The 15,191-nt window shown below is 44.9% G+C and overlaps 1 protein-coding gene across 1 annotated transcript in view; it reads left to right on the top strand.

Annotated features, from left to right (window-relative positions):
- The window catches only part of NEB (nebulin), a 170,840-nt gene that overhangs the window by 77,484 nt on the left and 78,165 nt on the right, over positions 1-15,191 (top strand). Inside the window, exons 74-84 of the mRNA XM_039913134.1 lie at positions 155-358; positions 740-844; positions 2,156-2,263; positions 3,889-4,200; positions 4,664-4,867; positions 5,855-5,959; positions 8,060-8,167; positions 8,932-9,243; positions 10,595-10,798; positions 12,110-12,214; positions 13,059-13,166. Coding sequence (XP_039769068.1) covers positions 155-358; positions 740-844; positions 2,156-2,263; positions 3,889-4,200; positions 4,664-4,867; positions 5,855-5,959; positions 8,060-8,167; positions 8,932-9,243; positions 10,595-10,798; positions 12,110-12,214; positions 13,059-13,166 — 1,875 coding nt within the window. The remainder of the gene's footprint in view (positions 1-154; positions 359-739; positions 845-2,155; positions 2,264-3,888; positions 4,201-4,663; positions 4,868-5,854; positions 5,960-8,059; positions 8,168-8,931; positions 9,244-10,594; positions 10,799-12,109; positions 12,215-13,058; positions 13,167-15,191) is intronic.

Below are 15,191 nucleotides of genomic sequence, written 5' to 3'. Positions count from 1 at the left end.
AAAAAGGCATTAATTCCTCAAGTCCCTCTCTCTCCCCAGTGCATGTGAAGCAGCGGGCAGGGGGTGATCATGTGTGTGGGCTACGGAGAACCTCTGTGCCCCGATAAAGCATTCCAATCTGTGGACTTGTGCCTTCTCTGCTTGCCATTCACAGAATCAGTACAAGTCAGATCTCCAGTGGCTGAGAGGCATTGGCTGGGTCCCCATCGGCTCTCTAGAAGTTGAAAAATGCAAACGGGCGGCAGAGATTCTGAGCGACAACGTCTACCGGCAGCCTCCAGACAGGCTGAAATTTACCAGCGTGACAGACTCTCTGGAGCAGGTCCTGGCCAAGAATAATGCCATCACCATGAACAAGGTCAGTCCTTCGCCTCTGGGTAACAATAGGTCAAGGGAATCATCTCAAATCCCTTGCCAAGGCCAACAGCTCATCGATGAATTATTTTGGCCCTCTTCTAACTGTGGGAGTTGAAATAATCAGGGGAGCTGGAAGATAACACTTATCTTTTTGGTGATATGCTTTATCCTGCAGTGGTCAAAACAGCTTCCATTATCTTCAGCCCCACTAACATTCCTCCAGGCAATCAAAACTCCTGCAGACTAAAGTTTTGGGTTTTCGTGTTTCCATATTCACTTCTTTTAGGAATGTCCCAGTCAACAATTCCTTTTTAACTTCTTGTTACTCCCACAAGTAGATTTCTAAGTTGCTATGCTGATGGAGACTCATTTTGTTTTCCAGCGCCTGTACACAGAGGCTTGGGACAAAGACAAGACACAAATCCACATAATGCCCGATACGCCTGAGATCATATTGGCAAGGCAGAACAAAGTCAACTATAGTGAGGTGAGACCCTGTCCAGATAGACTCAGTCTTTATTTTCAATGATTCTTTTAGTCAGTGCTTTTTCTCTGGGTAAGAGAGAAAAAGTGTGTTGGAAAAAAATGATCATTTCACAATCTTTGCACACTAAATTCCATATTTCTTCTTGCCCCACCTCCACGCTCATGCATACAACCCCTCTCTCTTTTTCTCAAAGCCTTCCATTCTACTGAAGCATCCCGAACTCTTTCTCTCGTCCACCTCCACACACTTCTCTTCTTCCCTTTCACCACCCAGTTTATTTTATTTGCTCATTTTCTTGTATTTCTTGCTCACCACCCAAAGCCATCTTTCCTATGCCAAACTGATGGGCCATCTATCCCGGGAGTCTACCTATAACCATGACAACAGGATGCTTGTAGGAATAGCATAAAGATTCCCTTTCTTCATCTCCTAGTTCCTCGTCCTTTTCTCTTTACTACTTTGTTTGACTCTCCCTCGGGTCTTGTTTTCTCTTTCTTTGAGTGCTCTTCTCCTTTCAATTTCCTGCGGTCCTGGTTGCTCCTTTTGTTGTTGTTTTTCCTCCAATTATTCATTACCTGTTTTGTTTTTATTTCTCCTTTCATTTCCTCTTTTCCTCTTCCCTTTAGGAATTTTTTTGTTCTTTCTCACCCTGGTCTTTGTTTTTCTTCTCTTAGCTTTTCCCCCCTGTTCTCCCCTATTTTTTCCCCCCTCACATTTTTCTCTCTCAGCTTTGAGATCCTTTGCCATCCAGGAAATTGCCATCTGCTCCAGAGAGGAGAGAGAAAGAGAGAAGTCTCCTTTTGTTACCCTAGAGGTAGTTTCCCTCCCCATCAGCACACTGAAGACTCTGCAGTCTGGACAGGGTAGATGGGGGAGCCAACGTGACCAAGACTTAAAGATTCCTGGGAGACTTGGAAGAGCGGGAGGAGGGCAGAAACTCTGGTCCTCCAATGGGCAGTGACATTCAGGGATCTCAACGTGGAGCAGTGGGTCTCCCACTTATGTTTGGGGCTGGTTGTGTGCCAGGGCGGTTGCTTGGGACAGACACCCCCTCCACACACGGGCACAGTACCCAGAACTCCTTCACCCCAAGTAGCCCAGCTGGCCACCTCCTAGGAGGCCGTAACCAGTGATGAATGGTAGTGAAACTTGGTCCGGCTGGGCCTTGAGTGTTCAGATAGGCAGACCGCTCCCTTTCCTCTGCTGAGCCAGATCTGATTAACAATGCACTGACCCTCTGGGGAGGACCCATTCTGACCTCCTTCCAACCACAAATCCCTGGTACTGAGCTATTTGTATCTCCTCTTTCAGAGTCTGTATAAACTCGCCAACGAAGAAGCCAAGAAGAAAGGCTATGACTTGCGCGTTGATGCCATCCCCATCCAAGCAGCCAAAGCATCCAGAGACATTGCCAGCGATGTGAGTGGTAAACTGCCGTGTAATTTAGAGAGCAACGCTGTCACGCTTCTACTGAAATGGAAAGACAACTAACGTAGTCAAATTAGTTTGGAATGTAAATGCGAGGGGAAAATTGGAGTTCAGTGAATCAAAGGAGCGCATAATTCCAGAAGGATCAAACATGCTCTCAAGTCCTTTTTTCCCCAAAATGACCATGATTTGATTCCAAGTTTAAACAATTAACAATCAATGGTACTTGTTGAGCGCTTATTCTGCTCAGATCACTGTACTGAGTGCCTGGGTTAGTATAATAGAGTAAGGAGACACAATCCCTGCTCTCAAGGAATTTACAGTCTAGCTGGGATAAACAAAGAAAATAAGTGTGCGAGTGGAAATTTTTTAGTAATGGAAATATGCCTGCCCGCTTCGCATGCACAACCTCTACCAAAATATATTAGGAGAACTTCATGTTATAATTGAATGCATGAATCCTCTGGGATAAGAAACTGCAATGGAAAGAGCTTCTGCCATTCTCAGAATGTCCATCATTGACCTACTGACCACACTCCTAATTGAAATCAAATTCACTTATTTCCAACATGGTGGATGAGAAATACCTTTGTTGGAGGATCAAGATAAGTGGGATTTTCTCCAGGCAGGTTCATCAGTGTGCTTTGGTCCTGGTTTTTGGAAGTCCCAGCTGGGTGGGTGTCTTTCACCACCCCAAATTCTTTACCCCCTCTGAAATTGAATCTCAGTGGTACTGCAAGACAGACAGAGATAAGACAGCAAGACAGTCTCCCAAATGTACACTGGAGTGCCACCTTCTTTGCACTTGATGTGATGTCCTGCCTAGTTGCCGCTTTAAAAATTTTTCAAAGGCAATTAAAGGGTTTGTAGAGCCTTATTTTTTCCTCCGCCTCTTCCTCGGAGGAAGTCGGCTTAAGTAAACATAGACTGGGATTCCCAGGAGGATGTCCTTTCCATCCCCTCAGGCCATGTAGCCGTAGCATCTGGGGAGGGTCCTGGGGGTCTACTGGAAAAGGAGATAGAATCCACAGCTGGATGAGGGGCGGGATGGGCTGGAGACTGGGTGGGTTTTCTAGAACTTTCTGACTGGCTCTGCTGGGCTCCTGCGGGGGTCATTAGCCGGACACACTGGATTTGTGCAAAGCTGGGACCACCTCAGCCAGAGCACAGCTGCAAGCATAGCTGGGATGTCTTTAGTCCCTCTAGCCCCAACCCAGCCTCACCACAGAAGACCAAACCCTTCAAGGGGTTACGACACGCCCAAAACCCTTCAAGGGGAATTGCGAAGTGGAGGTGTTTTGTGCAGCAATCTGTAGTTAGTAAGGCTTTTTCTACACAACATGTAAAAAAAAAACAAAAACCAAAAACAGATGACTTATAAAACCATTCATTTCTCCTTGTTGGATTTCACTCATCAAATTTTCATCCCTGTCCACATTACTGGGACCCATCAGTTTAATCATGATTAGCTGGTGTTCAAAACAACAAATAATTCTCCTAGAAAAAGGACCCCCTAAAGACTACGTTGTGACTCCAGCTTTTCAATTTAATTTAGAAAATATGAAGAATGATTAATCCGAGAACAATGATTCCAAGAACAATGTTTCCCATTACAGTACAAGTACAAAGATGGCTACCGCAAGCAACTGGGCCACCACATCGGAGCGCGTGACATCCAGGACGACCCCAAGATGATGTGGTCCATGCACGTGGCCAAGATCCAGAGCGACCGGGAATACAAGAAAGACTTTGAGAAGTGGAAGACCAAGTACACCAGCCCCGTGGACATGCTGGGGGTTGTCCTGGCCAAGCAGTGTCAGATCCTGGTGAGCGATATAGACTACAAGCACCCTCTGCACCAGTGGACCTGCCTGCCGGACCAGAACGATGTCATTCACGCCCGGAAGGCCTACGACCTTCAGAGTGACGTGAGTGTCGAATGCCGTGAGGCACCGTTTTGTAGGGCTGACGCTGAAGTTGATATTTGTAAATGTGCTTTGGGGAGCAGGTGGTGAGGATGAAGTCCCAACTTCTAGCCCTCTTTAGGCAGTGAGGAGGGGGAGGAGAGCAGTGGGAAGGCTGCTTTAGGGAGAGCATGCCATACACCTCCAGATGAGCCACACTTGCTAATAGGATACACCCCAAAGTTTGTACGTTACCAAGATTCGTCTATCCGCATTATGGGTTTACATGACTTGTCTTCTGGTGGGAGTGAATGAATCCTGCCACAGTTTGGGTTTGGGACCGTCCTTCAACCCATCTAGACTACTTCGTGACATTTACCAAATGGGGAATGTTCTTGTTGCTTTGTTCCGTTTCTTCCCAGTTCTTCTCCGTACAGTTAGTCTTAAATCCTTATGATTTAATTCCTTTTGCCTCTGCTCCCAACAGAATATGTACAAGTCAGATCTTCAGTGGTTGAGAGGCATTGGCTGGGTCCCCATTGGTTCCGTGGATATCGTAAAATGCAAGAGGGCTGCTGAGATTCTGAGCGACAACGTCTACCGCCAACCTCCGGATAAGCTGAAATTTACCAGCGTGACTGACTCGTTGGAGCAGGTTTTGGCCAAAAATAATGCCATCACCATGAACAAGGTGAGCCTTCGGCTTCTGGAGAAATTAATCAAGGCCTCTTGCTAGTAAAAGATTAAGAACCAGATGAATTTTAGGGCCTAGTTTTCCTTCTGCATATGATCTTCAACAACAGCTGGACTACAGCACTTGTGTTCTGTGCTCACTTCGTAGTTTAGGTGCTCTGGAACTATCTTAGATAGTTTCTGCAAACATGGAAATTAGCTTTCTGGTTCTTAAGGAGGTGAAACTATCTTCTAGTAATAACTGTAGTATTTCATTCATTCAATCGTATTTATTGAGCACTTACTGTGTGCAGAGCACTGTATTTGTTAAATGCTTAATATGTACTATGGACTGTGGTAAATAGAAGATAAATCTGGTTGGGCATGGGGCTTATAATCTAAGAAAGAGGGAGAACACATATTGAATCCCCATTTTATAGATGAAGAAATTGAGGCACTGAGAAGGTGAGTGACTTGCTCAAGGGCACAGCAGCCAAGTAGCAGAGCCAGGTTTAGACCACAGGCCCCCCGATTCCCGGGTCCAGTCCGTTTTCCCTGTGCCCTGCTGCTTCTCCTCTCAGAATTCCAATCCATTTGAGTGGTACGTCTACTTTGCAGCATTTGCTGAACACGTGGATTCTGATGGCAAGATCAAGTAATATTAAATTCATTCATGCCTTCAATAGTATTTATTGAGCGCTTACTACGTGCAGAGCACTGTACTAAGTGCTTGGAATGTACAATTCGGCAACAGAGGCAATCCCTGACCAATAACAGGCTCACAGTCTTGGACACAGATCTTCATCAAATAGACACAGAGAATCCATGGTAAAAACAAGCAAACCTCTATATCGATTGATTGTCCACAAGAATTAGCTAGTGTGGGCACAATCAAGCCAGATCTCTTCTTGACACCCTATTGATGATTCTATGCTCTAGGTGACTCTGCAGCTCCTTATAGAGATACATGTTTCCGATGCATTCATTTCAACCTTTTCCTTTTCAGCGCTTGTACACAGAGGCCTGGGACAAAGACAAAACTCAAGTGCACATAATGCCCGACACGCCCGAGATTATGCTGGCAAGGCAGAACAAAATCAACTACAGCGAAGTGAGTCTGCACGCTGGCTTTATTCTCCCCATCTGCACAAAATTTCTCTTTGGTTAAATGTCATCATCATATTAGGACTTAATTCAAATTGCATTCCCCAAATGTATCTGTCCTTCCTGGAAACATTACTGTTGGACAAACTGGGTTGTCTTAAGAGTAACCGATCCATTATCTTTATTGAATATTTACTCAGTTCCCTGAACTTAATCTGTGTACTGTACTAAGCCCTCTAAGTCCTTGTGTAAATTCAGTAATCAGTGGATACGATCCTTGCCCTCAAGGAGTTTGCCACCTAACAAGGGAGAGAAACACTAAAGTAAATTACAGATAGGGGGAATTAGCCTTTGAAAATTAGAGGAAGAGTTAGTACCCATTTGCTCAGCCTGATTCTTGTTTACTCTTACGGAAACCTAAAACTGTCCAGATTCCCCTGAGGATGGTACTGTGTTGTGGCTAATAATTTTAGTTAAAACCTAAAACTGTCCCAATTCTCCTGAGGATGGTACTGTGTTGTGGCTAATAATTTTAGTTAAAACCTAAAACTCTCCAAATTCCCTTGAGGATGGTACTGTGTTGTGGCTAATAACTTTAGTTAAGCTTCATGTAAGCCATGAAATTCATTTGCAAGTAGAAGAAAATACTTAATCTGTAGATCCTTGTCTTTTCTTAAAAAAAATAACCGGCTGGTTGTCGATTCTCAACATCCCAGGCTTCCAGTTTAACTAAGGCAGGAGCTGATTGGCAAGACCCTCAACGTTTCATTTAAAGAGTTGCCTTTAGTCCCGAAGTAAAAGACCCAGAATTGTCAGCTTCTGGGTTCAAGCCGGGTAGATGTTTTTTTAAAAATTTATTTATGGTATTTAAGCACTTACTATGTACCAAGTACTGTTCTAAGCACTGATGTTAGTACAAAATGAACAGGTTAGTCACAGTTCCTGTCCCACATTGTCTTAATCCCCATTTTACAGATAAGGCAACTGAGGCTCTGAGAAGGTCACTCAGCAGACAAATGGCGGAGGTGGGATTAGAACCCACGTCCTTCTGCCTTGTAAGCCCTGGAACCTAGGCCCTGACTCTGTCCACTAAGTCACACTGATCCAAGCTTCAGTCTTTGCCCCATGAAACTCACATCTTAATCCCTTTCCTTTCCCAGGACCGACGGCGAGCATATAGGCATTTCTCTTACAATTTCTCCTACACTCCAACACATTCTTGCAAACTTCTGTGTTATCCAAAAATTGCATTGAGCCAAGAATTATTTCAATAGGAAGTAGGGATTGGAGGGGAAATTGTTCATTAAAACAGAACGTTGGCTTCTATCACACAAGGTGAAAATAAAGAAAGCTGTGGAAGATATAGACTAAAACTTTGAATGAGCCATTGAAGTACTACTGTATTTGACTTGTTCATTTCCCTGACACCGATAGTTGACCATTGACACCTGGTGTGGATCCAGTTTGTACCATTCAAAATACATTTCTAGTAAATGGTATGTTGGGAATAGTTGTGATTGGTTCCCTTTGTGCTACTGAGGAAGGATTGGTAACAGATCGTCACAAAACTGTCATTTCCTTGGAGCATCATTTCTGACAGCTACATCTCATTATAACTAATTAAAAGCCAATTTACAGCTGAATTATGGTAACTGTGCGCCCCATTCTTCCCTGTTGTATTCAAATTAGGCATTGAAACCCCACACTATGGCACAAATGACACACGCCCGGCATTTCTCCACAAATTCCACCCAGATCTCTCAAATCATTTTTGAAAGCTCTCAACTTAAATCGCCTCCCCTGGATTTTAGGTCAGTCGTTAGGAAGCTATTCATATAATGCCCATAAAAATGTAGTGGATCAATCAAATGAAATATTGATCCTGCAATAATTACTTTGAAGAATGATTCATTTTGAAAACCTTGGGAATTCATTGTTTTGACCTCTAAGTTATTACTTTGCTATTTGTGCAGAACATTGAGTTTTTGCTTGACTTTTTAAGAAAGGCCATGTAAAGTGCATCTAAAAATTGGCTTCCTTTGACAGAGGTTCAGTATTTTTGAGTGTGAATATGAACATTAAAAAAAGGTATCATTTCTTTCCTCAGAGCCTTTATCGACTTGCCCTCGAAGAGTCGAAGAAGGAAGGCTATGACTTGAGGAGTGATGCTATTCCAATTGTAGCCGCTAAAGCATCCAGGGATATTGCCAGTGATGTAAGAACAATAACTGAGCCTTACCTACTCTCTTGGCATAAGGCCAGGCATTTACTGCTTCGTGTTGCACCTCATGAAATAGAGCATAAAAGACTCGGGGTAGAGGAGGAGGAGAATGAACCTTGGCTGGAAAATAGAGGCCAGTTCCCTTGTCTAAGGGAGGCCCATATCTCATGGAGGTGATCTCCAGGCCACCAAAATGTCTCCTTCCTCAGGTTTTCCTGCCTAGAAAATGTTGAAACTAATAATAACGATATTTTTTAAGACCCACCTGTGCCAAAGAATTTCACCGCATGCTGGGGATTGTACAAGGATTCCTTAACATATTTAACCTAACCTCTGTCCTCCCCCCAACACTAAGAGTCTGTCCCTCCCAAAATTGCAGAGAGAAATCCTCCCAGTCCACTCTTGAGGATGCCTACTTCAAGTGGGCATCCACTTGTGAAAGGAAAGCCTCTGGGGAATAACAGGCCATGGTTTCCCTCCACTGGAGAGAGCTCTCCATCAATTGTGCTCCATCTTTTAATATATTCCTCATGTAAAGTTACTGAAGCTGGGAGGATGACTTCATGAAGCAAATTCTTCTGTAGGAGCACAACCTCCATCCAAAACCCCAAGTACCCATTTTTGGGTTCCACCCGAACATGCGTTGGAAACATTTCTCTACCTGCTTGAGCATTTGGTGTTTCCTCCTTGGAAATGGCAAAGATCAATAATGCAAACCTGGCAGTTCTTATCTTTCCCCCTCTCTCGGTCCATTTCAGTACAAATACAAAGAGGCTTACCGCAAGCAACTTGGCCACCATATCGGCGCCCGAGCCGTGCATGACGATCCCAAGATAATGTGGTCCCTGCACATAGCCAAGGTCCAGAGCGACCGGGAATACAAGAAAGACTTTGAGAAATACAAGACCCGATTCAGCAGCCCCGTGGACATGCTGGGCATTGTGTTAGCCAAGCAGTGTCAGACGTTGGTCAGCGATGTGGACTACAAGCACCCTCTGCATGAGTGGACGTGCCTGCCGGACCAGAACGACATCATCCATGCTCGCAAGGCCTATGACCTCCAGAGTGACGTGAGTATCCGTCCACTGCTCAACAGTGGTATTGAGCACTTCCTTTGTGCAGAGCACTGTACTAAGAACTTGGGAGAGTGCAATATGACAGAATTAGCGGGCACAGTTCCTGGCCACAATGAGCTTACAGTCTATACGATGAAAACAGCTGCTCTCGGGGTACCTTGACTGATAAAGGACTCCCTACCTTAGAAAGCAGTTGACCGATCAATGGTAGTTTTTGAGCACTTCCTGTGTGCGGGCCGTTGCACTTAGCTCTTGGGAGAGTACAGTTCAGTAGACTTGACAGACACGAGCCTTGCCCACAAGGAGATTACTAGCATTTATCCAGGTTTTACCAGTCCTTTTCAAAGTGATCTTTGAGACCAAACTATAATGTTCACTTAAACTTTCATTCGCTGGCACCCCTTTCCACTTTATGGCCCGGGGATTTATTCTACATGCACTATTATTCATTTTCCCCAAATTACCAGCATCTCAAAGTGGGTCTTTGGATCCATATCAGATGTTGGCATGAGAAGGAGCAAAGGAAGTCTGATCTCATTAAGCAGGAGGAGCCGCAAAGGAACAGTTTGGTTTCCTCTTTAGGATCCGGGTACCCCAACTTCACTTCCTTAGAGGTTCTGCCGGTGTCTCCCCCGGCAGTAATCGTCCTTGCTGCTGCTTTATCACTGGGGAATCAGAAAGCATAAGTTCAGACCCACTTCCCAAAAGCCATGTAGATGGCTGGAGCCTTTAAGAATCATGTGCTGATGAAGTCTACCACTGCCAAGTTTACTAGATGTTTGATTTCCCCAGTCTGATCCATTTTGTGGACACAAAGTAGAAGTGGCTTAAAATGTACAATAAAGAATGACTTTTTTTTTTACTGAAAGGTGAGAAAATAAGGGAAAATATGTGTGGTTTACCAGATGCAGATTTCTAATTAACAGCGGACAGGTCATTAGAGCGAAACAATTTAGGATCCAGCTCAATGAATGTGTTGATGATAATATCTAATGAGGTTTCCTTTGAGTTGACTCAACTATCAACTTTAGTATGGTAGTGACACTTACACAAAGGTAATGAATGTGTTCCTGAAATATTACTTGTGTTAGGTGATTCTTGCCACAAATCCACTTAGGAGATCTGTGGCCACAGCATTACCTTTTAATATTCTCTTTGGTCAACCTAAAGCCTTGCTCATTTATAAATGAACAAGCCGTAGTTTCTTCATCACCCCCGCTGAAGCTACCACTTATTGAGTGCTCCCTGGGTGGGTTTGCACTGACCAGTCACTTTCCCTTTGCCCCCGAGGAACCTAGGTGGAACAGTTAAATGACGAACATGGTTTCTGTCTGCTCCATTTCAGAATCTCTACAAGTCAGATCTCGACTGGTTGAGAGGCATTGGCTGGGTGCCGATCGGTTCCGTGGATGTTCTTAAAGCCAAGAGAGCGGCAGAGATTCTGAGCGACAAAATCTACCGCCAGCCTCCAGACAAGCTGAAATTTACCAGCGTGACCGACTCTCTGGAGCAGGTGTTGGCCAAGAATAATGCCATCACCATGAACAAGGTGTGTTCCGGGTCTTTGGAGTAGCGTTACAGGGCTCCTTCAAGAAGGGATTGGCTGAATTCATCAATGATCGGGTCTGTAGTGGGTCATTAGAGGTAACAGCCAAGAAGTGTAGCGGAATATTTGTAACCATTAGGGTGGATGACAAAGAGAGCAGCCATAAGACTGTTCTTCCACACATGTTGGAGCCACTGACGGAGTCAGTATACTGGTCTGGGTGGAACGTTAATCTGACCCAGTAATATCATTGCTTTTGGTCTGAAACTCTTTTTGTCCTGCGATATGGGGAATTAAATCAGGTGAAACCTCCGTGTAATAAAGGGCTTTCTTTTATCCAAATTTGGCAAGGAGAGTTCTGATCTTCAGCTGCCAAAAAGCTCAGGAAATCGCAGCAGGAACTGCAAGAAGCAAAGCTGTGCTCTGCTCCAAATCCCACCCACGGGGGGAAGTGAGGAGATGTAGGGATCCCCTCTCCATAGCCCCTCAGGACTCAGAATATGGCAAGTCCCTCACTCCTGTCCTACACAAGTCTTGCCATCAGGATATTTCATAGTCCCCAGGGTTTAAAGAAAACTTTAGTTTACATATTTATGGCATTTAGAGAAAACCTCAGTGGAGTGGGAGGAAACAAAGGCATTATTGTAATGCGTGGCCATGCAGTTCTTTGCATTTAACAAGCACTATTCATACAGATATCTTTTTAATTGTATAAATACTCTTTTCTGCGCAAGCCGGTGAATCATCTGTACTCAGAAGGTTGGGTTCATGAGAATGTTTGAGCTATTTATACAGTTCCACTTCTCTTACCCACGGACACTTAGCAAGTGCTCACATCATCTCATCCCAAGCAGCGTGGCTCAGTGGAAAGAGCCCGGGCTTAGTGGAAAGAGCCCGGGCTTGGGAGTCAGAGGTCATGGGTTCTAATCCCGACTCCACCGCTTGTCTGCTGTGTGAACTTGGGCAAGGCACTTCACTTCTCGGAGCCTCAGTTCCCTCCTCTGTAAAATGGGGATTAAGACTGTGAGCCCCACGGGGCATAACCTGATTACTTTGTATCTACCCCAGAGCTTGGAACAGTGCTTGGAACATAATAAGCACTTAGCCAATGCCATCATCATTATTATTATTATTATTATCTTTTCTTTTCCATATTCGGACTGCTTGCATTCTGGCCTGTTCATTCAGAGTTTTCCTTCAATCTTGGAGCCAGATAGGCAAGGTCACTGGAAAGGGGGACCTTCATCATTTGATTTGACTATTCCTCCTTCTCAGAGAAAAAGAAAGTAATCATCTCTCCTTGTTCTTCTCTAGCGCTTATATACTGAAGCGTGGGACAATGACAAGAAAACAATCCACGTCATGCCTGACACTCCAGAAATCATGCTAGCAAAGCTCAACCGGATCAACTACAGTGAGGTGAGTGGCTGCTAAATGTTCTCAGAAATTAAGGAGGCCCCCGGCGGCTCTGGCGGGACCTCGTGAAAATAGCACGGGTCTGGGAGCTGGGAAACTTGGGCTGGAGAACCAGTTCTGCCATTGACCAGTTTGCTTGACATCAGGCAAGACATTTAACCTCTCTGAGCCTCGGTTTTCTCATGTGCAAAATGGAGATGATAATATTCCTTCTTCACAAGGAGGTTGTGAGAAGAAAATGAAAATAATCAGATTGGAAGGTATTTTTACTGTTCTCTTTGGGTTATTTGGGCTTTATCTCGCCTTTATCCCGGGTGTGGTAGGATCAGTGAGAAATGTTTCATCCCCGAGTTAAATGATGTTCTGCGTGGCCGGGCTCATGTATGATGGAATTCACCAACCACCCCCCCCTTGTCCACTCCCAAAGATTCCAGGCTTAGCCAAGGAGTATGGGGGGATTTTACAGGCAGGGAGTGTGGGAGATGTGTTCTCTGAGCCATTAGTATATCCCCGTTACAATAAGAGGAGGCGGCCAATGCGGGTGACAGGTCAGTTAGCTGTATTTCATTCTTGGATATTGGACCGCTCGAACATAGAGTGTATTAACGTTTGACGTCATTTTGGCAACCCGTATTTTCTGGACTGCCGTTTTCCTTATGGGACTTGAACATAATGAAATTACACGAGCACACTGCATGCCCTCTTTCCAAACTTGACCTCACAAAGCTGTTGGGATAGAAAATGAGAGGGCATTGGAGTGTGTTTTAGCTCCCAGGGGAAAAACGTTAATGAAATAGAGAGTATTGCTGCAATGAAGAATGACCCTCAGTGTCTTTCTTCCCTATAGAAACTCTACAAACTTGCCTTAGAGGAGTCCAGGAAGGAAGGTTATGACTTGCGTGTGGACGCCATACCGATTCAAGCTGCCAAGTCCTCCCGAGACATTGCTAGTGATGTAAGTAGGCGTTCCCTGAGGCCAACGGGGAGACGTTTCTTACACAGAAGTGCCTGCATCTGGTAGTGTTCAATTTTCCATGCCAGTACTTAGATTATTCCCACCATCCTCCACGGATATGCCCATCTAATGAACTTGAGTCCCAGATCTGAAAAGATGGATCCCACCCAATCCGGGTCCCAGGCCTAGCATTCATTGATTTATTCATTCACTCAGTCGTATTTATTGGGCGCTTGCTGTGTACAAAAGACTGCACTAAGCAGATGGGGGAGTACAATATAACAAGAAACAGATGCATTCCCTGCCCACAACGAGCTTACAGTCTAGAGATGAATTTCCATCAAGGCAACCCTTTCAGAGGATTCTTTCAATCTTTTCCAGTGAAGAGAGATACACACATTCTTGTGACATCCTCAGTGTTTCACCCTTACATTAATCCCTACTCCATCCTGAAGCGTTCAGAGCAAAAACCTCGAAATTAAACCTGATCCAGCGCAGCCAAACTGTAACGTTCCTCCCGCTGTCCCCCACCCTCACCCCTCTGAATCTCACCCTTTATCCACCAATGTACTCTAAGGAGTGATGAAAATGACTGCTGGCGTAGTGGGTGGCAAACGAGACGGCGAGGTGAGGGCCTCTCTTTCAGTGCACGTGTTGCATAAAGGTTCACGAGACATGGATGGGACTGTGAGCCATATTCACTCCCTTGGGGAGAGCTCACCATAGGACCATCACCCTCAAACCTGAAGGATAGCCCCATATATCATCCCTTTGGGCTGTACGTGCCTACCAGTATTAATTAATTAAGGCATTCGTTAAGGGCTTACTCTCTGCCCAGCAGTGAACGAAGCACTGGGGCGGATACAAGGTAATCAACAAGTTGGGGGAAGTTACCAATCGATCAGTGATATTTATTGAGCCCCTTGGAGGACAGAGCACTCAACTAACCACTCGGTCCCTGTTTCCCCACTCCTCAAGATCCTCCAGCGGTTGGCCATCCACCTCCGCAACAAAACAGAAACTCCTCTTCGTAAGCTTTAAAACACTCGATGACCTTGTCCCCTCCTACCTCATTCCCTGATTTCCTACTACAACCCAGCCCACACGCTTTGTTCCTCTAATGCCAACGTATTCTCTGTACTGCAGTCTCATCTATCTAGCTGCCTACCCCTTGCCCACATTCTGCCTCTGAACTAGAACACTCTCCCTCTTCATAGCCAACAGACACTCACTCTCCCCACCGTCAAAGCTAATTAAGAGCTCATCTCTTCTAAGAGGCTTCCCCGACTAAGCCCTCATTTCCTCTTCTCCCTCTTTCTCTTGGTCACCCCTGCAGTAGGATTTGCACCCTTTAGTCGCCTTCTTTCAGCCCCGTAGCACTTATGCTCGTATCCATAATTTAGTTTATTAAAATTAATCTCGGTCTTCCCCTCTAGACTATGACCCCTTTCATTCATTCGGTCGTATTTATTGAGCGTTGTGGGCAGGGATCATGTTTACCAACTCTGGTACGTTGCACTCTCCCAAACAGTACAGTGCTCTGCACAAAGTGAGTGCCCAATACATGTGATTGATTTACTAAGCATTTGGGAAAGTACATCAGAAGGAAAATAGACATTTCCTGCCAACAAGAAACTCACACTCTCTAATGGGAATGAAGTGATTTTGAATGACGACATGAAAAGCGTTTCCAGTTTCAAAATGTTTCCTTCCACTGTCGCAGAGGGAATTTCTGAAAAGATGGCCCCCTGCTAAAGAGTCAGTTACAATTAGGTTCGCATTTTTAACGCTGTCTTTCTTGACCTCCTCAGGCCGAACAATTCAGGACAGTTGGACGGTGTCTGCCTGCTGGAGCTGCTTGTTGGTCTTAAGGAATCTTTGCCCACCGTCAGCTAAGATCTCTCCAAAATTTTAATCACTGCTGTGACCCTTGCCATGGTGGGGCATACATTGCAGGTGGCCACAAGCAGGTTCATCACCTGCAAGAACTTTAATGACATTAAAACAATTTAGGGAATACTAATC

This window comes from Ornithorhynchus anatinus, chromosome 9 (genome assembly GCF_004115215.2).
Source record: "Ornithorhynchus anatinus isolate Pmale09 chromosome 9, mOrnAna1.pri.v4, whole genome shotgun sequence".
NCBI classification, from domain to species: domain Eukaryota; kingdom Metazoa; phylum Chordata; class Mammalia; order Monotremata; family Ornithorhynchidae; genus Ornithorhynchus; species Ornithorhynchus anatinus.
This window is presented reverse-complemented; position numbering and strand designations above follow the sequence as displayed.